The sequence below is a fragment of the Temnothorax longispinosus genome, chromosome 5 (genome assembly GCF_030848805.1).
Source record: "Temnothorax longispinosus isolate EJ_2023e chromosome 5, Tlon_JGU_v1, whole genome shotgun sequence".
NCBI classification, from domain to species: Eukaryota; Metazoa; Arthropoda; class Insecta; order Hymenoptera; family Formicidae; genus Temnothorax; species Temnothorax longispinosus.
In genome coordinates, this window is record NC_092362.1 from 6,924,464 (window position 1) to 6,947,527 (window position 23,064).

The 23,064-nt window shown below is 39.2% G+C and overlaps 1 protein-coding gene across 26 annotated transcripts in view; it reads right to left on the minus strand.

The window, feature by feature from the left end:
• Positions 1 to 52: 52 nt before the first annotated feature.
• Positions 53 to 23,064, minus strand: part of Lap (phosphatidylinositol-binding clathrin assembly protein lap) — a 32,044-nt gene continuing 9,032 nt past the window's right edge. Inside the window, exons 2-19 of one of the 26 annotated variants that reach the window (XM_071778736.1) lie at positions 16,658 to 16,800; positions 16,506 to 16,581; positions 15,591 to 15,605; positions 15,077 to 15,179; positions 14,771 to 14,979; positions 14,563 to 14,669; positions 14,441 to 14,482; positions 13,857 to 13,951; positions 12,111 to 12,282; positions 11,774 to 11,887; positions 11,562 to 11,688; positions 11,331 to 11,375; positions 9,969 to 10,745; positions 8,964 to 9,084; positions 8,644 to 8,752; positions 8,103 to 8,174; positions 6,947 to 7,210; positions 53 to 6,007 (exon numbers count right to left, since the gene is read on the minus strand). In XM_071778736.1, the coding sequence (XP_071634837.1) occupies positions 6,956 to 7,210; positions 8,103 to 8,174; positions 8,644 to 8,752; positions 8,964 to 9,084; positions 9,969 to 10,745; positions 11,331 to 11,375; positions 11,562 to 11,688; positions 11,774 to 11,887; positions 12,111 to 12,282; positions 13,857 to 13,951; positions 14,441 to 14,482; positions 14,563 to 14,669; positions 14,771 to 14,979; positions 15,077 to 15,179; positions 15,591 to 15,605; positions 16,506 to 16,581; positions 16,658 to 16,800 (2,582 nt within the window). In that variant the 3' untranslated portion in view covers positions 53 to 6,007; positions 6,947 to 6,955. The other 25 variants (XM_071778732.1, XM_071778730.1, XM_071778728.1 and 22 more) reach the window with 25 other exon arrangements.

Here is a 23,064-nt window from a genome sequence, read left to right on the forward strand (position 1 = left end):
ATAGTTCGATCAGTTAACAGGCTCTTAACACATAACTAAGGCACAACTTCCGTTTTATGGTAAATAATTTCAATAAATATTCTCTATTAAACGCCATTGATGTGCTACATAGTAAATATTACAACAACATATCTGTAGTGTGTAATTGGCATTAATGATAATATAATATAAAGTATGTCGTAAATAATAATCGTAAATAATAATTCAATATAAGTATATTACCTCTCTCGAGAGAATCTACAGCAACGATTATTACAATTATATACGCAGACATCAAACGTTAAACACGTCGACATCGTTTGCATTATTTGCACTTGAGGGTGGATGAGGAAGGGTGTAAAAAAAAAGAAACGGAACGAAACGAGATTATGGCATGCTAGAGATTTGATTCGCAAAATTAATTAAAACGTATAACGTGCACCGAACCGTGCTTGCCGCGAAATGGAGAAAAAACGCTTTCTGGAATGTGTTCTTTCCGCGGCGCCGGCGTCTCAAACTCACACACCACCGGCCACGGCCACGCCATTCTCAAGAATCTCAAGACGTCCCGTTCACTCGACATAACTTTATTTATGCTATTCACGTTGCGCTTCACACGAGTAAAAAAACATGCCAAACTTAACTGAACGCGCGGCCTTATAATAATTAAAAACTCTCGGAGCGCGCGTATATAACGATTACACCGGATTTCAAGCATAAATAGCGAATATTGAAAACCGATGTAATCTGGGATAGAGTTACAATGCTGCAACGTGGAAATACGTGTCTCATTACTCTCATTGCGTTTCCCTAAGCACGAATAAAGACGGAGATCATTCTCAGGCGATTATGCAGCATCAATACCTGAATTTTCCGAGATTAGATCGGTTTTTCTCTCCGATAAATAAGCTCCGCGAAGCGAGAGAGCCTGCACTTGTCGTCTTGTCGATATTTATCCGCGATATTTGCCATCCGCGATCCGCCGGCCGTTCCCATCGACAACATGCCACGTAGGGATGAGTAAGCGGAATAAAAGACTCTTCAAGCTGAATCCTGAACCCCCCAAAACGCCCGGAAGCATAACCGTCTCTCTTTTCGTATATACCTCTCTAATCCAATAACGTCGCGAACTACCTTGAACGTCGGTCGATCGGGTATACTATATAGAAAGTAGAGCGGTCCCTTTCGTTATTGTTTAAACGCAGGATAATGATATTTCGCGCTTGCCCTTGATCATCGCCAAGCACGCGTTTGCATGGTCGAACGTGAAAGCAGACGACTACAGTCATCCAACTCGGACGAGACAATAGCGAGACAATAGCGAGATAAATGCCTCAATGCATCTCCGCAGACAATGCCAAAAAAACATTTTTTTTTCTCTAGTCCACTTAGTCCACTTGTAGGACAATTATAATGTCACGAAAAATTAATATTGCGTGCATTGGGGATAATACTATAACGAATAACAAGGTCGCAGTGATTGCGTCTCTGTTGGTACTCGATTTTTACGGAATTATGGGATGCCGTTTCAGACTATGAATTTGAAACAAATATGAATTTAGATTGTTTCTCTAGACTTAACAAGTAGATTTGAGTTGCATGCTGCACACACGCACTGCATAAATTTTCAGTGTGTGTATACAACACACATATGCCATATATATATATAATCTTCTTTGCACTATCTACGAATCTCTACATATATTCTTTTGTTTCATTTTTCCCCCCCTATTACAGCGGACTATGCTGATTTGTGTTCATATCTTATAAAGCTACACGCCGCCAAAGAGATACTCTGACACCACGATCGCGGTTTACGGTTTCCTTTCATTCCTTCATCTCCCTCGACATTTGTACAACGAGAAGGCATTGTCGGTTCGTCATTGCGCGCTCACACGATCCCAGATCGTTCTGCCCTGTTATCAAAATCATATTAACGACGGTACAAACGCCGCTACTAATAATCGACGCTATGAGTAACGACCGACAATAATAATATCACGCTCTGTACGCACACGTATATCGCGTGATATCGTTACATTGTAAATGATTTTCCGCTTCGACGACGAACGTTCGCATTCGTCTCGTTTCTGTCAAACGTTTTACGTTTCGACACGCCAGCCACTCAATTTACAGCGTAAATAGAGAGATCCGGATAATAATTTTCTACTTACAATTACTCAAAATTACAATCAAATGGTCTAAAAGCTTGATAATTTTATCAAAAAAGTACAATAAAAGTACAATGAAAAGGAAAAAGAGTGAGAGTGAGAGAGAGAGAAAGGAGAAAGAACAAGGCATGTAACGAATTTGGTAACTTGTATATTACATTACAGAAGATTGTGCGCAAATTGTGTATTTATAAAATAAATATAAATGTATATGACTTTACAGATAATTTTCGAAACACTTGATCGATGTTGCAAATCATCGCATACGCGTGTGTCTCGAAATAATAATTCTTGCGTTCTGAATCAAAATCACTATCGCTTCATGATTGATGACCTTTCTCTCTCTTCCTCTGCTCTCTTTATATATATATGAACATGCAAGAGCATAAATGGAATTATGTTAAAACTAAATAACAGTAAAGCCCTTTCTCCGTAACTCTGAGCCCTCTCCTCTCTCTCTCTTTCTCTTTCGGTCTCTTTCTCCAAGGAGAAAACGAGAAGCGTGACAAGCCGTTCTTGGAGCAACAACAAGGCATCTCTATTAGATTTCAATGAAAAAAAATACGATGTGGTGTCGATTTTTCACTTTCTCTACCTCTCGTTCCCGGGATACTAGCTGGTCGGTCCGGTCGGCCTTCTTACTTTCGCTAAATAATCCCTTCCATAAATATTAATAATATACAGTGTGTATCCTTACGCGGCCGGGAGGCTTTACCTAAACTATACGGGCCGGTAAGAAGTTGCGACAAGAATATCTTCCTAGTTTACAGCGAAAGAGATAGAATACAGTTGGATTATCTCGTCTCACACCTTCCTATAATACGATAATAATATATACGTAATATTGTCCTGTTGGGCTCGGCCGCCGGTAGTTTTAAGCGCAATGTCGATTGAATAGAAAAAAAGTAAAAAGGAGAATGATCGAGAGCAATATCGTATGAAATGAAACGCGAAAGAGATATTTGAATGTGATTCTAATTTGATATGCGAATGACCGTACGAGGTGAGCGAAGAAAATCATGCATTTTTTCAGATATAAAACAGTAAATTAAATTTACTTATAGAACCAACGTGCATTGAAGTCGGAATGCATATATTTTCTTGATCGATTCTACTACTTTTAGAAAATGGAAATCTTCTAGACATATGTGTCAAAATTGCAAACGCAAATTCTTACTCAATAAATAATATTAGTAATAATATATTAATAACATTTATCAATAATGTTTTCTTCTAATATTATTTAATAATATTGATTTTAAGATTAATATTAATCACGTCGACTTGCGTCATCGTTCTAGATCTACCGGCGGCCTTTGAAGAACTCGCGCGATCTCTGCGGTCAAAGCTCGACTCGTAGCTACCGATTTTACATAGACTAACAACTAACTGTCCCCGCAGCGGCCGGTTACGCTCAGAGAAGAGATCCTATACGTTCATATTATATTATACAAAAATACGTCCCGACTACGCGAAGTGTGAAATCAATCGAGAGAGCGAACGAACGAAAAACGGAAATGTACATCGATGAAGGAAGGGAAGCGATTCGTTGATACCAAGCCCGAGGATATATCTGGCCGCTTCCTCCGCCTCGCATCTACATCTGCATCCGCCCGAGTGACACTATTAACTTTTTTTTCCACTTTAGACAAACCCACTTTACAGAAATATATTCGTTCCCTTCAACCACTCGGAAAACTTTCAACCACTCAATTATCCTATCAATATGTATACACCTATTTATACTCATCGATATACGTACGCGCTGGCGGAACTGAAGATATCGAGATGAAGAGAATGAAAATGGTTAATACGGTATACTCTTAAAAAACCTGCTAAGAGCGATAGAAAACATTAGTAAATCATGATTCATATAAAAACTCAGTATCTACAATTTTAGCTACAGTCTCTCGAGGGGCCGGTTCCGCCAATGTCGACTAGCGTTGATCAGAGTTAACTAGATCTTTCTTCGCTATTTATATTAGCGAAGATATCGCGATTTAGAAAAAAAATCGAAAAACATGGCATTAAGCCAATCGACATTGGAAAAATCGGCCTTCTCTCTCATGTGAGACGTAGCATTAAAAAGAATAAATAGGAAAAACTGAAAGAAAACGCAGACAATACTAAAGGCGAGAGCATATACACGCGATAATCCACGACCGATAAGCACTATCCGGTGATGTGTGCGAGATCCAAACGAAAATATCGCTCTAATAAGAAAATTGAAAATGGTCTACCATACAATTTGGTCAATCGCTCGTGAGAATCGTGATCTCGTTGCAATCTTTTACAACGGTCGACTAGCACTGCGCACGCTGTGTACACTATCGTCGCTACATGGATTCTAATTTCCCCTTGCCCTCCCCCTTTCCTCTCGTCAGCCGCAGTCCAGATCTAAATTCGAGCAACCGCGGATTAAATAATCGATCGGTTATCGGTTATAATATATACGCTATATAACGATAAAGTTTCATCTTCTGGTTACAACGACATTTATAATTTGACGGGAATCGAGGATGTACCGATAAAATCCCAAAACGGAACGCCCGCAACAGGATATTGACTGCATCGATAGTACCGTGCTTGAATCACGCAGATTCACGTTATATTCGTAATTGTGTTGCGTCAGCGTTCTGGCCTTAACTCGTTTAACATACTTCGTTATCTATCTAATTAAGATATCCACGAACAGTATACAGATAAAGAACATTTAATAAGTCCACCTATTCGTTTCATTGTTCTCCCTATATATATATATATATATATATATATATATATATATATATATATATATTTATATTATGTGTGTGATATTTTATCGTATATCTTTATCGCATTTAGTATTTAATACTTCGACGAAAGAATTGCCTTAAAACTCTCTCTCTCTCTCTCTCTCTTTTTCTCTCTCTCCCTCGCATCATCCCGAAACCACATATCCGTACATTCACAGAACAATATATATATTATATTACAAATAAGAGGATATGCCCGATGCGAATTTCTATTTCGATTTTTTTCGATCTTGCGCCTAACCGGCTTCTTTAACGTTTAACGCGGACATTGGTATGTGCAATCGTCAGCTACGTGTATAATCTAACGCGAATACGTTTAGAACCATTACGAACCAATATCTTCATCACCAATATCATCATATTCGATAACGCGCTCTTAACCGACTTCACTATCGATATAGACTACCGATATACAATCTCTCTCTCCCCAACGTAGAAACTAAGCCGTACCTAAATATCGCTACATAATTACGAAAATCTCTCATCGAACTTAGAAAATGCATCTTTGACAATAGGCTTACTCGACGTATCAACGAAGAAAAACTGCTCAGCGCGACACACGGCGCAATATCACAGTTAATCCTCACCAGGAAAATTCATCATGTTCGTGTCATTCTAAACGCAATTCGCATCCGAACAACTTTCATCTAAGCTACATAATTATGTCCGGCTACGGACTTCAAGGCGGAGAAAAGCGCCTTGTTTACGCGCGGTTCCCGCGAGCATTAATCGAAGTTAATTCAGACTCAATTTGTCTCTTTTTACATAAAAAAAAAAGTAGACAGATATTCACTTAAACAATATTTAACTTTTGCCAATGCTCGCGAGAAAGACGCTATCGGAATAACACATGTTGCATACTCGGCGAGCATATTACAGGAAGTATGATACAATTTGCCGATCCTATTCATAGTGAGACGATTCGAGTGACAATCAATGATCCAAGATTGATTGGGCCTAACAGAAAAAAGCAGGACACATTAGCTTTGTTTCTTTTCATTCTAGGCATATTACACGGTATTTACAAAATATCGCTCCGTCTTCTTAATTCCATTTGGAATCCTGAAACAATAATTTATAGTCTGCTTTAGTAAAATGAAATGAGTTACGTTTATCAACAAATGTTATTTAACTTAATAATAACTTAATCTACTTTTCTAACTACTAACAATCGATATTTACATGATTATCGAAACCATTAATTGGAATTGCGTACTTTTTGCGAGTAGCATCGATCAGATTAATGATAATGCTGCGTAATGATAGAGAAAAGGGTGAACTAACGTGTGCATTATTAGTAACACGGAGGGACCAGGTTTCATTCATTGTAAAATCCATTTTAGACAATCTATAATTTGAGATAGAATTGGACATAATTCTATGTATAATTTAATATATAACGAACATTTACTCAAAATTAAAATTATATAACTTATCATTTGGAAAACGTAATATTATGCATATAATTACAAGACTTTATTTAAAATTCGACGCATAACTTGAAGACGAAATTTTGTTCCAAATTATAGATTGTCTTTAAGATTAACAATTTGGAAATCTCAAAGTTGAATGTTACAAGACACCTATTATTAATCACAAATATATGAGTCACAAAGATTATTGAACATTAATCCCCCGGTATCAGAGCAACGCCCATTCGAACTGTTCGAAAAGAAATATGAAGATTATTTGTACAAAAGATGCAATAAAATAAATCAAAATTTAAGAAATAAGATATACAATTATACAAAATTACAGCAGCGGATCCCAATCTCACCTAAACAGAGTTTAATAAGATCATATATAAAATCATTCCCGATAAAATATAAGGAAGGAAAATTCAGTTTCAATACGAGAATATTATCCGTCATAACATTGCGGATTGTCGCGTTATCCTTAGTCGGCACGCGTTCTTATCACAGATCATTCTATTATTACGCTCCGAGATCCTCAGCAACGACACGACGCGTAGAATGCCGTAGAATAAGTGAAGGTAGGTACCTAATCCCTTCACAGAGCGCCAAAGGGATCGAGTTGGACAGCATTGCCTTGTGGCTGAGCTGCTGCAGCGGGTTGAGGTTGAGGATGCTGCTGTTGTAAATTAGGACCAGCCATCATGGGATTCGCGCCGGGCATGGCCATCATGGGCGCAGCTCCTCCCGCAACCATCATACCGCCACCGGCGGCGGAAGCACCTGGGATAGTACACATCATCGGCCTCATACCCTGCATACCCTGCATGCCCATCGGCATACCTTGCATACCCTACAGACACCAGAGAGCGAGAGAAATGAGACCTATGTACAAAAGGAAGCATGTGCCTGCGAAACTTAACGTCTTCCTTAACGTCAAAATTACACTGAGATTGATCATTATTGTTACATTATTTAAACAATTAAAGTTTAAGGCTGGAAAAAAGAAAAATATACTTAGAGCTTCTTATTCTATCTTATAGAAAGCAATATAGCAACATAGCAATCGCATTAATTTTTATAAGATCGCATATGTTGCCACAAATATATGTATTCCATAAGATAAGATAAATATTATAAATACATTTTTTTCAAATAAGACCAGTTCTTTCCCTCAATTCGTTTTATATTTGCGACGTTTTTCTCGCAGAAAATATAGTGTAGCTTAATAATTAATAATATATTCTAATATATCTGTACATCGGTGTAATATTTATACACGAGCGCGCTTTATGTAATCCTAAAACTTATCTACATTGTCTACATTATAGATTAACACCTCAAGCAAATTACAGCCAAGTACGCAGGGAGATAAATCTAAAAATTAATCTATAGAAATATAAATAACTGCGACAAAATATTGTCTACTACATTGTTGAAACGTGCGCTAAGAGTATATATCGATGCATAAGCACATAATGCGAGGAAACGGAACGAGATGTCGAGTCAGACCGTCATCTCCCGACGATTCGCCGCTTCGCCTAGTGAAACTAAGACCGTTATGCGATTTGTACAACGATTGTCATTATTGACAGAGTGAGTTAGTGACAATTCGTGTTATCACACGCTATTCTTGTACAGAGACTCGTGATCCGGAGAGGTGAGATGAGTTTGGCGCTTTATTGTGTTAAACAACTCGTTCACTGCGTGTGCGAAACAAAAACGCTCGTGATCATGGGACTTACCATCATCGCGGGCTGCGAGGGAAAACCTATAGTCGTGGTGGTCGTAGGTAGCAATTGCGTCATTCCCTGGCCCTGCAACACAGCCGATAACATGCCATATGCCGTGCATGCAAAACACACTCACCTAAACGGTGCTAATTGACGAGAAAATTGTCGTTACGGTATTACGAAGAGAGCGGAAGAGTCCCACGGCGGACGAGATGGCTTAACGGTAAACTTACATCTTAACATGTTTAGCTGAAGGTACGAGAATGCTACACACTTAGCAGATCTCTAACAAACTAAAATAATTTACTAGTCCGCGTAGGATTCCTACGTGATAGAATTAAAACAATACCGTAAGGAACAAACGGTCAATGATCTACGGGGTTCTAAGTATGAAAATAACGGAGTTCTATCGAGAATGAAGAAGCGGTTGTTCTTTGAAAATGATGCGTCAAAAACAGTATGTGTGTGTATGTATGTGTGACTTTGTGTATTGACAATCAGAAAACATGCTGAAAATACCTTACGGCAATAAAATTGAAAAGGAAAAGCTCACCATGGGCCGATATCCGGCGCCAGTAGTAGCTGCCATTGGCTGCGGTGACCATCCGCCGGCCGAACCGCCTGTTTTTGCAGCATTTTTCGGTGAGTTCCACTGCATTCCTCTGCAAAGGAAAAATACTCGTCAATTCATCGTCACATGTTGCATAAGCGCAGTTTTGATACGTCTTTATATTACGCCACTATGAATTATTTATATAGGTATCTATTATTATCATCCTTATAAATATATTCATTTTGGAAAGATTTACGCAACTGGATTTACATAATGTTCGAAATGGAATCGCTCATGAATAAAAATATGATCACGCTTACTTGACTTGCTGCTGCGCGCTCTTATTGATGGTTAAATTTTGCGCAAGGCTGGCTAGACTGCTGTCCAAATCTCCGGTCAGGACCTTGCCGGTGTTAGCTGCACCGACCGGTTGCCCCGCGGCTGAAATAATATTAAATTCAAGATACTCGTAGACGTACTGGTACCACACTGTCAAAACTCCTAAGCAACATCTACATTAAGCATAGACCCGAATATGAAATGGAGATTTAAAGCAAGTCGTGAAATTTGTGAAAATTTACAAATTTACAGAATTAAGCATAATCGCCAAGCAACGAATTTTCTGATTTAAAAAAAAAATAATGCTCAAGGGATTTAATCTCAAAGGACCGTTATCCAAACCGTTATTCCAAAATCTCTATAACAGCGTGCAGAAATTCTCTGAATAGAATAACGCGGAATTATGTATTAGTCACCGTACAATTAGTCATGAACATGCAGATAGTTGTAAGCAAGTTGAATTACAAATTATGCGTGAGAAAGAAATAACGATTAAAGGTTATCGCGTTTTATGAGTACACTCGAGTAAAGTGATGTCTATCTGAAGAGATGTCTGAATCATCTATTTTTCTCCATGATTTTTGCGATATCTAGAATGTTATATATAACACCAGCGTGCTTATCTACTCGTGAAAACGCTGAAATTAATCAAAATTATCTAACACTATCACGTGCCTGAGTATAAATATTTAATGCAGCTTGCTGATCGAGCGACATACATAAAACATAAATTGAAAAAGCAATTCCTGAACAATACAAAAGTCCAAAAGACATCTTATTGTTAGTTAGATACCTAAAGAATGTCCTTTATAAAAATTGATGTTTCCTAAATATCTTATGGACTTTTACGTTGTTAGGATGCAATATCGCGACGCAACCAGGTCAAAAAAGAAAAAAAGAGAAATAAAGAAACTTGAACTCGATGGGGAAACAGCTAGTGCGAATCTCATGCGATCGGCGTGAATTAGTTTAGGCATTCCCGTCACCTGACATCGGCTGCTTTGCCGGCGAACCGTACCCCGCGGGGACTTGGGCTTGGGTAGGGATACCGTAGCCGACGATCGGCGCACCGGTCATCATGGGTTGCCCGGTCGCGGGATCGTTCATAACGAACATACCGGCGCCCGCCGCCGCTGCCGGCGGCATTTGTTGTTGCAGCGGCTGTTGTTGCGCGGTCACCGCAGCTTGCTGCTGCTGCACCATGGGCGCCGGCCGCGACGGAGACCCACCCAGTGCCATGCGGATACTGTCGTTGAGATCGTCGAAGGCGCTCTTGCCAGCAGAGGGGGCCGGGGCCGCTGCCGCCGCTGGCCTACCATGTGACGCTCCGTGGGTCGGAGACAATCCACGCGGTGCGGCACCGTTCGCGGCGGCAACAGCGGTCGCAGGTGGCGGTGGTCTAGGTGGCGGCGTAGCCGTGGACGATGCCTTCCCGGCGGCAGAAGGTGCCGCCGACGCCACCACCTCGGCCGCCGCAGCATCCCCGTCGCCGCCGTTCGCGGGGGTCCTCAGCATCGCGGCGGCGGCGGCGGACCCGTCACCCCCGAAGAGATCCGCTTGACCGGCACTGAAAAGGTCTCCGGCTGACGCCGTCCCCGTTTGCGCTGCCTGCGCCGATTCACCGCCAACAACACCGCCGGCATTCTGATCGAAGAGCCCGAAAGCGCCCGCGTTCGTCACCTGTTGCCCACCAGTGGTACCGAGGGACGGGAAATCGGACATGAAGGGATTAGGTACGGACGCGGCCGTTCCTGGGGCACCAGCTTGCGCAGAAAGTGATCAAGGTGCATAAGTTAGCTTCCTTCTTGTTTGCGTCCGGACGAGGTAACAATGTAAAATTGTTGTCTCGCAATTGTTATACCGTCACCCGTTAATACATTAGTTAAAGAGAAAAAAAGGAACATTCGAATGCAATGTTAACGCAATGTAATGCTCGGTTACATTTCTTTATAATATCGCGTGTCAACGTTGCACCCGGAGAACCAGCGTTTACGCTCAAATATTACAATACGAAAAGAAAAAAATGCAAGAATAAATTGTCATCACTATTATTATAGTAAAAATGTTTTTGTAGCTGTAAACGCTGCTTCATTCAGTGCATCTTTGCTCATAGCGTTAAACGGCACGCGTATGATTGCTCAGGCGCTGATTACTAACAATAAGTATCTAAAATGTAAGATGTATGATGCAAAAGTATCATAAAAATGACCGCAAAAGTTATACGATAGAAAGAGGAAGAGAGACATACAAGACGGCAGAAAAAGAAAACGAAGGTGCACGGAATTTCTCAATCGCGTGAATGCGCTCGTAATTCCCGCTTATGTCTACTTCACTAGTGAAGCACTTACTGGATTGTTGATCTTGATTTCCGAATACGGAGGAAAAACTATTATCTGTAACAAAGTTATTATTTGCCGGTGGCGCAGTTGACGCGAAACCTAAAAGAAAAAAAGAAAATGGAAAATGAAAAGAAAATGAGAAAATAAAAGGGGGATAAAAAAAATATCATAAACAAGCGCGGTGACGGAAGAAGCAGCGATGATCACTGAGACTATATCGACTTAAGTGCTTGTGCTCACCAGTACCGTTGGTCATCCACATGTTGTTCTGCATCTGAGCGGCGGGCTGCGCGGTTCCTGCGGCCGGTTGCGCCCCAAACATGTTCGCGAACGGATTGCCTGCCAGCTGCAGCAGATCGTCCGACGCCTTCTGAGAAGATTGCTGTTACAATAACATGAATTAAATCTCCCACTTTGAATGGGATCGCATCTCTCATCAAAAATAGACGTACCTGGCTGTCGGCTGATGTTGCGCCGAACAAATCCACTATCGGTTGGTTAGCGTTATTGGTCGGCGAACTGAGGAAGGGATTCGTGCTAGTACTTGACGGCGATTGTACTTTTGCCTGTAATACATACATTGGGGATTAATATAGCGCTTATTTGCAGGGGATCGCAATGGAAGAAAAAATTGAAATGAAAGGAATATCTTGAGATATCTAAAACTTAAATAGAAAATTAATATGTTATAATTGCCGCGTGTCAAGCTGCTCCACCGATCGAAACTTTGTTTCTCATCTACCAATTCAGATATCATAATAATTAGCAACACTGTACGAGCTGTGGTACCTTGTATTGATTCATGGCGGCTTCCTCTTCCGCGAGAGCTTGCTGTCGCAACGCCTCGTCGATGTGGCCGTTCCCGGTTTGCTCGAGCCGCGCATTGCTGGCTGCTGTTCCGAACGCGGTACTGGTGGAAGACAGGGCGGACACTCCCGACTTTACATTGGTTCTATTGCTGCTTTTGGGCGATGATAGGATGTTGTGGTGTCGATGGATGGAGAAAAGAGGACGGACAAGAAGAATACGGAAGGTCCGTTTCAGCGAGTTCGTAAAATGTGGCGAGAGAGAGAGAAAGGAGCGTAAAGGAAAATTGATAATTGAAAACAAAGGAGAAGAGACAAACAAAAAAACAAAAAACAAACGGTGTAGTACGTATAGATGTAACAATGCGTAGAAATGCATAGTGTGCATTACCACTCGCACGCTCGCATGCATCCTTTCTCTTTTTCGCGCGCACACACACACACACACACACACATACACACACTCTTTCTCTTTCTTCTTTGTCACACGCTCTTGCTTTTCTTTTACAACTTTTTTACTATATTTCCTAATGTACATATGCATTTACAGGTGTTCTACATTTTGTAGTGAAACATAGCATCAAGCTTGTGTACTCAATCAAATTATATTACATAGTACACATTGATTTGAAGACTGCTCATTTTTCAATAGCATACTATGAGTATGGTGTTGAATTCGCTACACGTTAATAAGCGATTGTATACAGATAAATATATGTGCATTAAAATGTTATAGTTTTTACATAATGTTCTTACTATTTTAGAACATTTTAACACCGATTATGTAATTCGATGAGTTAAACATTTATTACAAATAATAAATATTATAAATAATAAATGTAATTTTGTCCAACAAATTTCACTAGCCATATCAATTATGATATATTCCATAATTATCAAGTTTTAGGCCATAAAGGTAAATCGTCAATATTGTTAATTGCAATTGACAATTTATCATAGCATGCTCAATATCCACTATAATCAATAGACTATAGGGAAATACGTCAATTATCTAAATTCATTATTGTAAATTCATGCAGTGTATACGAGCGATAAATTAAATAGAGCAATAATTACAATTACATATTTTCAGTAAGAAATACACACATATACATAAAAAAAATTGAGTACCAAATTTAGGAGCATAGCATGGATACCTAAAATAGGTCAGGATACAAACGTAAATTAAATATCCTATAACTAAATATTATAAAAATATCGGAGAAAATTAACCTCGTATCCAGGGGATACCATCTCGACAAATTTTACAAGTTGGATAACTATTCAAAAAGAGAATATAGCTTTTCAGAGATAGTGCTTAAGATTACTATCTTCCAAAACCTTCTGTGATATTTGCTTAAGAAAAGAAAAAAAATGGCGATACTTAGTAGTTTTATAAATATAAAATGATCAATGGTCAACTTATAGTACTCGAAATAAACGAACGCAATCCTCTGTCATAATTCTTACATGTGCATGTGCGATAAACGTAATGTTTAAATATTCATAGCTTAAAAAGCTTGTAAAGATGTGTAGAAGAACGTGTTTTTGATCGTCGGATATGAAAGAACAATGAGACGAAAACGATGGACTCTGGGAAAGTATATAGAGAGGGAGAAGTATCATATCGATTTCAATAGCATTCAACATAGGACGTTTAAAATTATCCCTACATCCGATTGTTATGTGAGACTTAAATGAGTCGAATAAATGGAAAAAGTCGGCTTACCTTGCTGATTGCGTTGGCGTATTCGCGGCAGATCCTTTCTTTCCTTCCAGGGAAGCGAGATGTTGCTCTAAGGCATCCAATAAACTGCTTGGTGCCTAAAAAATCAGTTTGTCCATTATTTATAGAGCGTTATTAAAGTTTTTCAGTGAGGTGCAAGGTAAAATTTAGCTGTGCATTTGGTCTAGAAGAGATTTCTCTCTGCTAAAATGCATGCATTTATTATAGGAGAATTTGTCAGCTTTATCTTTTTTTTTATGCGCACATGTACATAATAAAGAAATTAGTAGTATAATCAGCTAACGAAATCTCCTAGAATAAATATCGCCAAATATCTATGCTGCTCTATACTAGGCCACACTAACTCTACCTCATTAAGATAATCATAGATGTTATTACCTGTCAGTAATGTAAGAGGAAGAAACAAATAAAAATGTTACTTTGTCGGTTAAATATTAATTTTTTTTCACTCATTGTTAATAGTTCCTCAAAATAGTAATCAATAGTTAAATAGAGACAAATAAACCCTTATCATAGACAGTATAGCGAGATAGCGAGATAATAAATAATACTTTGAGTGCGCATACCTTTGTCAGATCTGGTATGTCTCCTTTATCGATGCCAACATTCTGTAAAGAAAAAAATAGGTTCAGTAACTATCCTTAATCCTTTGGATTTGCTGTCTTCACGTTAAGATCGTATAACTTACTTCCGCCACTTTCAGAAATTCCCCGACCCTGTCCATGCGTATGAGGAACTTCTTGTAAAGATCTAAAGCGTCTCGACATTGTTTCTTGTTCATGTCGAAATATTTCTCTGAAAGGTTACAATCGTAATCATCCGATTAATTGATTTATTCTTACAAGCCTTTAAATATTTGTTATGCGATAGGAAAACAATATGTTGAATAGTGTTACCTAACAGATTAATGATGCCATCATTATAGCAGGCGAATAACCGGATAAGATCTCGAAAGAGGAGCATGAAGGCCATGTTTATGACGCCATTCGTGAGGTCGTTAGCCGTGCAATCGAATTCCAGCAGTGCGTCGAGTTGCGACTGCAGTACCGGCAAAGTTTTCAGGAGTTTCTCGGCGTTCATTGTGCGTAGAGTGCCGTCCTCCTTCCTGTAATGTCGATTACACAACGGAGATTAATTCCCTCATTAAATACAGCGAAATAAAATTTTGAAAGATCTAGAACAAACATGTTTTCAATACATACCCTCTTTTCACTTTGCAAAAGTCAAACGCTACCGTCCTGTAGGAGAGAGCCTTCTCGTTGAGGTATTTGGCGTAGCGCCTGATGAAGGGTGACATGTCATATCCTGATGCAGAACACAAACGACAATTACTCACTTTTGTCCATAATAAATACTGTAGACATAACAAAAGCACTAATAGGCATCGCCACGCAATGCTTAAAAGTGAAATTAGAAAGTCGGCAGTGCGCCGGTGCGATTGCATTAATTTCATAAAGTTACACAAGCGTGCATGTCAGCGTCGATTGGAAATTATAATTTTGTCCAACATCTTGTAAGCCTAATCATACAATACTTTTGTGGCTGTAATTATCAATATACATCACACAATTGATACAATACATAGATTAATAGATCCATAGCATGTATATTAATTTCTTTTATTCTAGCAAAGTTAGAATTGGACACATAGAACTACAAAGCACGGTTAATGAGTACCATTAATGTAAAACGAGAAGGTTTGTGATTAGAACTCACCCACGCGTATTCCTGCTTCATGCCCAAAGAGATAGAAAGTTAGTCCAAGTTAGTAAATCATACACATAGTTGCCAGATACATGGAAAAGAGAAAGATTCGCATTTTCCATATGGATGATAGCTACACAATGCGAGGAAATTAATAGCGCGAAAAATTTTTAAAAATTCGCGATTGGGACAAAGATTTTGCACCGTTTAAACAAATAATAATTATTTAAATAATTCAATAATTGCTGCTGATCGATGTAGCAGTTGATCAACGTTACATTTAATGATCTCCAATCGGTGAAAAAAATTAGGTCTCCCGTAAACAAGTTCTCGACGTGGAATCGAGGTGTCCGCGATCGGCTATTCAAATTACGGCGTGTTGCAATTTTCCGTGCGACGCGTGCATAACAAATCAGCTCGCTCGATTATCGACACACGACTCTTCTGTTGACCGAATATCGGTGTACGATTTTTATAAACGAGGGTGCGAAAAGCCATATGCATTGTGCTGCGATGAATTCACATCGCAATGGTTTTGTTAAAATAAACGTTAATTTTCCCAAATAAATCGCATTTTCAAATTTTGTTACAAGATTAGTTTCCTTTTAAGTAGGGTACTCTAGAACTGATGGACAATGAACACTTATTCATTACAGAATTTAAAAACTAATTATGCTTTGTAAAGAATATTTATTCAAAAAATTTTTTTAAATTGTTTATATTTATTGATAAACTTTATCTTATTTTAAAAAGATAATTATCCTTTCGTAAATTAAAAAGATACCAGCAAATAACGTAACATCATTTGTTTTGATTTTCGAAAGGAATAATGCCTGGTATCGTCGGCATCCATCAATTCTGGAACATATTGCGGTATGATAGGAGAACATAAAGCCCCACTGATATGATCATTTACAAAATAATCACCTTGTACGCCGCTCTTGTCCAGGAAATTGTTAAGCTGAAACGTGCTGTTGCTGGACGCGAGATACTGCGTGAACCTCTGTAAATAGAAAAGTCATTTCAGAAGGAATGTACGGGCGTCTCGCGGGTCAGACGAGCGTCCGAAAGGTAATTACCTCGTTGCCATAGCACATCATGTGGTGCACGGTGATCAGGGCCTTAAAGACTACCGTCCAGTTTGTGTTCTGCGAGCGTTCTATCAGGAGATTAGCGAGCTGCGGTATGGAGACGTTCGGCTCATTGGTGCAATGGATTAAATCTGAAACGAGAGAAAGAGTCGAAGTCCATCTTGGAAGTATTTTTTGAATATAAGTCGATATCCATGCGTTCTCGACTTTGAGAGGAAACGACCATTGCAGACGGTGCGAAATCTCACGTCCCGTGCAAGCCACAATGAGAGGCACTGACCTCCACCTTATAAGATTACAACGTAATTTACATATGTATGATTCACAACCATCGCCGGCGACAACGCTATCGCATTGTGAGAGTCTCTCGCAAACCTGTCGTTTCCCCTCGCCGTGGATTTTAAGTCACGGTCTCGGTAGAAACGTATTTCTATATTCTCTATCCGTTCGTACATAATTTTTACGGAAACGTTCGGCAATTATATACGTGAAAGTGCGAGATAAAAGCGAATCAATCTTGAATCGTGAGTACAAAAGAACAGCTACATAGCGTAACTTATTAAGTATAATTAAGTCATTTAATTAGAATCATCGACCGCTTTTTATCTCGACTCGATGAATTCTGAGCTTAATATGAACAAAAAAGTATACCATTGCGAGTAAAAGACTTGAAGCAGGCGGATGCAATTGTACAAAAGTGGACCAACCGTTTTCATTCAGTGACTCGAAAACGAGAGAGAGAAAATCTGATTGAGCGGTGGGATAATTTTAATTGTTCTAGGCAATCTAAATTGTTCTAGATCACACGAGATATCAACATTATCCGTAAACTGTTTTTCAAAGATATTCACGCCCTATAATTTTCGCACGGAATTTCCAGTTGCAGTTTCCAGCGACTCGGATGATTCAGATATTCAAAGATGATTCAAAGAACTCGTATGATTCAACATTCGCATAATTCTCATCGTCATTCTTCTTACTTCGCATTTTATCAGCGTATGCATAACACACACCAAGCAATTTAACAATCACGATCCGCGATTTTTATTTTTTAATTACGATCGCAGCTCGTCGCAACAATTAATCTCAAAAGCAAATAGCACGCCCGATAAGCGCAGAGGAAGAATTGCAATAATTAACAGAAGAATTAAATAACGTTTGTAATGCAATCCTATTAAATTGTCATGTACAGACGTGACCCAGCATTGATAAACCGCGATAACCCACAGAAGGCTTGAAAATAAGGGATCAAAGGAAAACGATATATTTTGTACGCGCATACGATTACAATCCCAATTAACGGTGTTAACGTGAGATCTCGTTTTAATTTACAATTAAATTTGCGACACGTAAAATGAGATATTCTACCTGATTAATTATACAAATTCAACCCTAAAATATACGGGTCGTCTAAGAACGGCCTGAACGGCTGAAAATTCGATATTCGGAGCTTCTACGGCCCCGCTACCTTCGTCGTGCCAGTACCTAAAAATGGGAATAGTCGATGCTATCGATCACCACGGCTCGACGGTGACTCTGACCTGCATATACCGAACTCGAGGCTCGCGCGAATCGTGGACTTGCCAAATGTGAAGCGAATAAGCGACGATAAAGTCAATCGCGACACGACGACGATGACGACGACAACGAAGTAAACGATGGCAATCTACGCGACGTCCATCAATCGCGATTGATTAACGAAAGTAGCCGGTCCACGTCAGGAGGACGGCGATACCGAGTAACAAGGTCAACAATCGCGTTACCGTGCTCCAAACGTGATGATATTCGTGTCGTTATTGACGGTGCAGTGGTCCATACTCGCCGGAATCTGATACCACAGTTGCTATGGGCGTATTATTAAAATGCAGAGCGTATCGTTTTTTTCTTTCAAGCTTTACTTGAAGGATAAAACCCTCGGATAAAGTATTTTTGCTGAAAGAAAAATCCGCTTCAAATCGAACGAGGACCGACTACAAACCACGCGATATAGAAATGTGCGATGTCTTGCATGAAATATAAATGAAATACGTTACCAAGTAAGCTCTAATACGAAAAAAAGTCTATATACGTGTTTAACATATAATAGCGAGTTAACATTTATATAAATATGAATTCTTATTAATCTACGATAGCCCGAAGCATTGAAACTATATAATCATGTCTATTCACAGTCATTGTATGAAATCGTAACTTGTATCGCGCGGTTGTTCATAATTCGTCGAGCATCTTGTCTACGAGAGAAGCCACGTATAAGTATTTGACCGACGCGAAAAAGATGCAGGGAGTTAAGCAACGTTTCGCCGCGGATAGTTTCCCACGCCTTTAATGTATCTCTCTCGCCCGGCCGACCGATGATCCCGCAATATCGAAGTCACGACGACGAGAGGGCTTGGAATGAAAGTGCAACGCGCGAGAGAGAGCGAGCGTACGAAGGGGCACCGGATAAACGCGAATAAAGCAGTGAATCAGCACTGAGTATCGAACCCCGGCGCATTCTGCGAACTGCAACTATTTCCATATGGTTATCGCGCGCGATAAACACACTCGACGTTATCGCGAGATGATTGTCTCTAATTGGCGCGAAAAGCAATTTCGCAAATAAAACTGTCTGTAACTATTTATACGTGACGATTATCCGCCCATTAATTTAAACTTTAATCCAGTGACACAGAAGAGACTAAATTGAAAATATTCTTTTTCCATAGCAATTCTTCATATTATTTTATCTTCTTAGCGTTTTTAATACACCGTTTAATATAAATAATGATTTTTTTTTTAATTCGTAGTTTAAATGAATAATAAAGATAATAAGAAAGAAATAAATGTAGTGCACGCAGCATAATAAAATATAATAGGAATAAACATAAATGATGAAAGTAAGTAAGATTCGTACAGCTTGGGAATTTAAGAGCTCATTTAAACTGTAAACAAAATCCCACGCAAGTTCAGGCAGTAATGAAGACGTTTTACGAGACATATTACTGTGTTAAACGAAAATTACAGTCCGCATCAAAGGCAAAAGGTGCATGAGCGATTGCAATGAATAACCGCGATCTCGAACGATGCGTTGCTCGACCTTGCGAGGCTTCCCATTCTAATTATAATCTCCCAAACACGGACGGATTTAGCGGCCAAGTAGCGTCCGCGTTGGCATCGTCGTCGAGTGTCAAAAAACAGGCACATTCCCTCGGACATTCATTCAAAGGTTGAGGCCGTGTGATTCAGGAAAACAGCGCGAGCACCGAATTTTTATCGCTTCGACGCCGTACGAGAAACAGGTGCGGATCTGTCGTCGAATAAAACAGAAAAATGCAGTTCTGTCGAACGGAAAATACCAGTAATCTTTTGTGTTATCTCGGGCGTAATAAACAGATAAAACGTATGAAATTTCAATAATACTGTGTGCAGAATATTGAAATATCAATTATTGATCTATTAAAATCCGATTCGGTTAGTTATTATATTTTTTTCTTTATTTTTTAAAAATATTAGTGTTAATATTATGGTAAACAGAGATATTAACGTTAAATATTTGAAATTATCAGCCGCGGGTGAAATATGCGCGTTTAATCGACATAACAAGTACACGTTCGGCGACACGCACAGCTGATAATAAATGAGCTTTTAATAAATCCTCCGATAATGCCGTGCGATTGGCAATCGTCGGAGGATGTTAAATGCGTATGCTGGTAAAAAACACAATCGCTATCTAGGCGAGCTGAAGGGGTGTGCACCAACTGACTGACTGACTGACTGCATGTGTATCTCCAGACGCGGACGGGGGCGTGTGCGATAAACGCGTTTTGGCTACGCGAGCGATTGTAGTTGCGAACTGCAAAAAGCAGACTTAATTGTGCCGAATGAAAACCGCAGAGAGTCCCCCGATCGAAATTAAGGCGCGGATCGTCAAATACGTGCAGGGTATTCGCTCCGACCTAAAATTCTGGATGGCATATTTTCCACGAAGCTGGAGTCCCATTTTGCTCAGGTAGTATTTCGACGGAGGCAACGTTACGCGATATTAAATTATACTGAAATATCGTGTTGTTAAATATAAATTAAAATGCAACGCATGCATTTGTATAATAAGCGAAAGCAAAATATTATCTCATTAAATATGAGCAACTTTTTCCAATTATGCATTCTGATTAAAATTCTGACGAAACAACGCGGTACTGAAACATTAAAATTCTACGGCATTAAATATTACATCACCAAGCCTCTTTATGAAAAAATTAAATGTATATGTAAAATTAAATAACTGTAAATGCTGTTAAAGACTAGAAGTCGGATCGATCGATGCGTAATTGGTCTCGAAGCAGAAATTAACGTAGTTTCCCCATTAACTAACTTTTACCTATGAATACATTTTGATACGGTAAGCTATTCCCCGTGGATGACTCTCACTATTTTCCTTTACCGCATATGACTTTATGACGCCGTCAACCACGCTAACGCAAAGTTAAGAATGTAGCCGGCCCTTCTCCTCGGCTCCCTCTTTCCCTCTCGGCGGTCGTATTCCCGGGGTCGCGACTCGTCCCTGGTATATTCAATTTCTCTCTCTCTCTCTCTCTCTCCCTTCCTTCTTCTTTTTACCCGTCCCAGCTTCCTTCTCGTTTCTCGCTCTCGGTATCAACAGCCTCCGGTTCACAAAGGCCTTTCGCGCGCGCATGATGCACGCCACTTACATGTAAGTTTAATCTGCGCGGTACCTACACCTATTCCGACACGCTCGAATTCTCTCGGCGTATAATCGCAGAACACACTCGTAGAGAGGTATTCGCATCCTACATTGTCGGGCGTAAAACACGGCAATCAAGTTTCCATTTTCTTTTCCTTTTTCACGCGTTAAAGCACAGTGTTAAAGTAAAGAAACATGTATTTAACGCAAAACGCGGGTCTTGGGGTGATAATAGCCGAATCTGTCTATTCGTTTCAAAATTCGATCGTAATAATAACAAATTTTATTTATTATTTTATTTTATTTTAAACTGATCTTATATTTTTTCAGTTGTTCTATATATTTCAGATTTATTTATAAGTCTTAGTTAAGTATACACTCTGTCAAATATTAAAAGATGAAATTTAAACCAATACCTTAAGTTAAATAACATTTTGTTATTTTTAATTACCATGTTAAAATTTATTATTTTAACACAAAACAGTATTATTTTACTTCCATTGGTTTAATTAAATTAACATTAATTGCTTTAGTTAAATTGACGATATATTGAGTAGGAACAATGGCGACTTGTAGGAATGGTTAAAGATAACTCAAATTAAGTCATTTATAATTTGACACTACGAATTTAACAGTTTCTGCCAAGAAGAATGATATAAAAACTTCGATGTAATGTTCTGCAGTTACATACTTAGAGAGCCGTGAATAAAACATGCATTAATTAAAATAAATTTAAAGAAAAAATTATCATTTATCATGACATAACATGTATAGATCTGAACCACTTATAAAGGAATTTCTGGAATTCCCAAGGTTGAGCTCCGTTTAGTTTTCGCAACGTTTTATTTCCGTCGTTCGCTGCGCGATCGAGTTAGCCTAACTTGTTACAAAAAAAAACGAGAGAGAGAGAGATGCATCGGCTCAAAATTCGCAAAATACCCGCGATTACACCAAACGACGAGACAAGAATGGCGCGAATTGGAAGTGATCCGACACTATATGCAAATGCAGCGATAGCACACGAGGCACGCAGGAATAAATTCCACTTTCGAGTAAGTGGAGCGTACGATAAGGCGATCGACTGCAAATTCGATTCGACAAACGATCGTAAATTGCGAAACGGCGCGTAGATTTTGCGTTACGCGATGCAATCGACACATCGCGGACAATCTCAGCATTCATACGATCAATATATGGGTCAATAATATAGGTGACGTTTCTTCTCGTCTTACGAAACAAAATAATCCTTATGTGCGCAAAATGAATTCGATTCGTTTTTCACGCTCAACCACTTTGGGTTACTTGTTATTTTATGAGGAACAGAATCGCCAATCTGTCACGTAACATCGAAATACAACGAAAATAACCACGGAAACTGATAGCTCCGCGAAAAAGCAATAACAATTTTGCTCCGATTCTTCGCTACGGAATTTTATTCCATACGGCAGGAAATTGCTAACTTTGAAAATGCGATTCCCTGGATAACCCCGCATGTCGAAATTTGATTTTTATTTACTTGTACGCGTTCAACGATTCGTGTGTTTGGAAGAGAGACATTTCAGAAACGCGGTCACCGCACGCGCTATCAAGGAATCCTTTCATATACCGCGTATACTGGGCAGTATAAGCAATATTCGTCGAATCATCTCGCGTAAAAGACGCGCTGTTGTTTTTCCGAGCGAAAAATAGAGACGCTATCGATTGACCTTTCGTG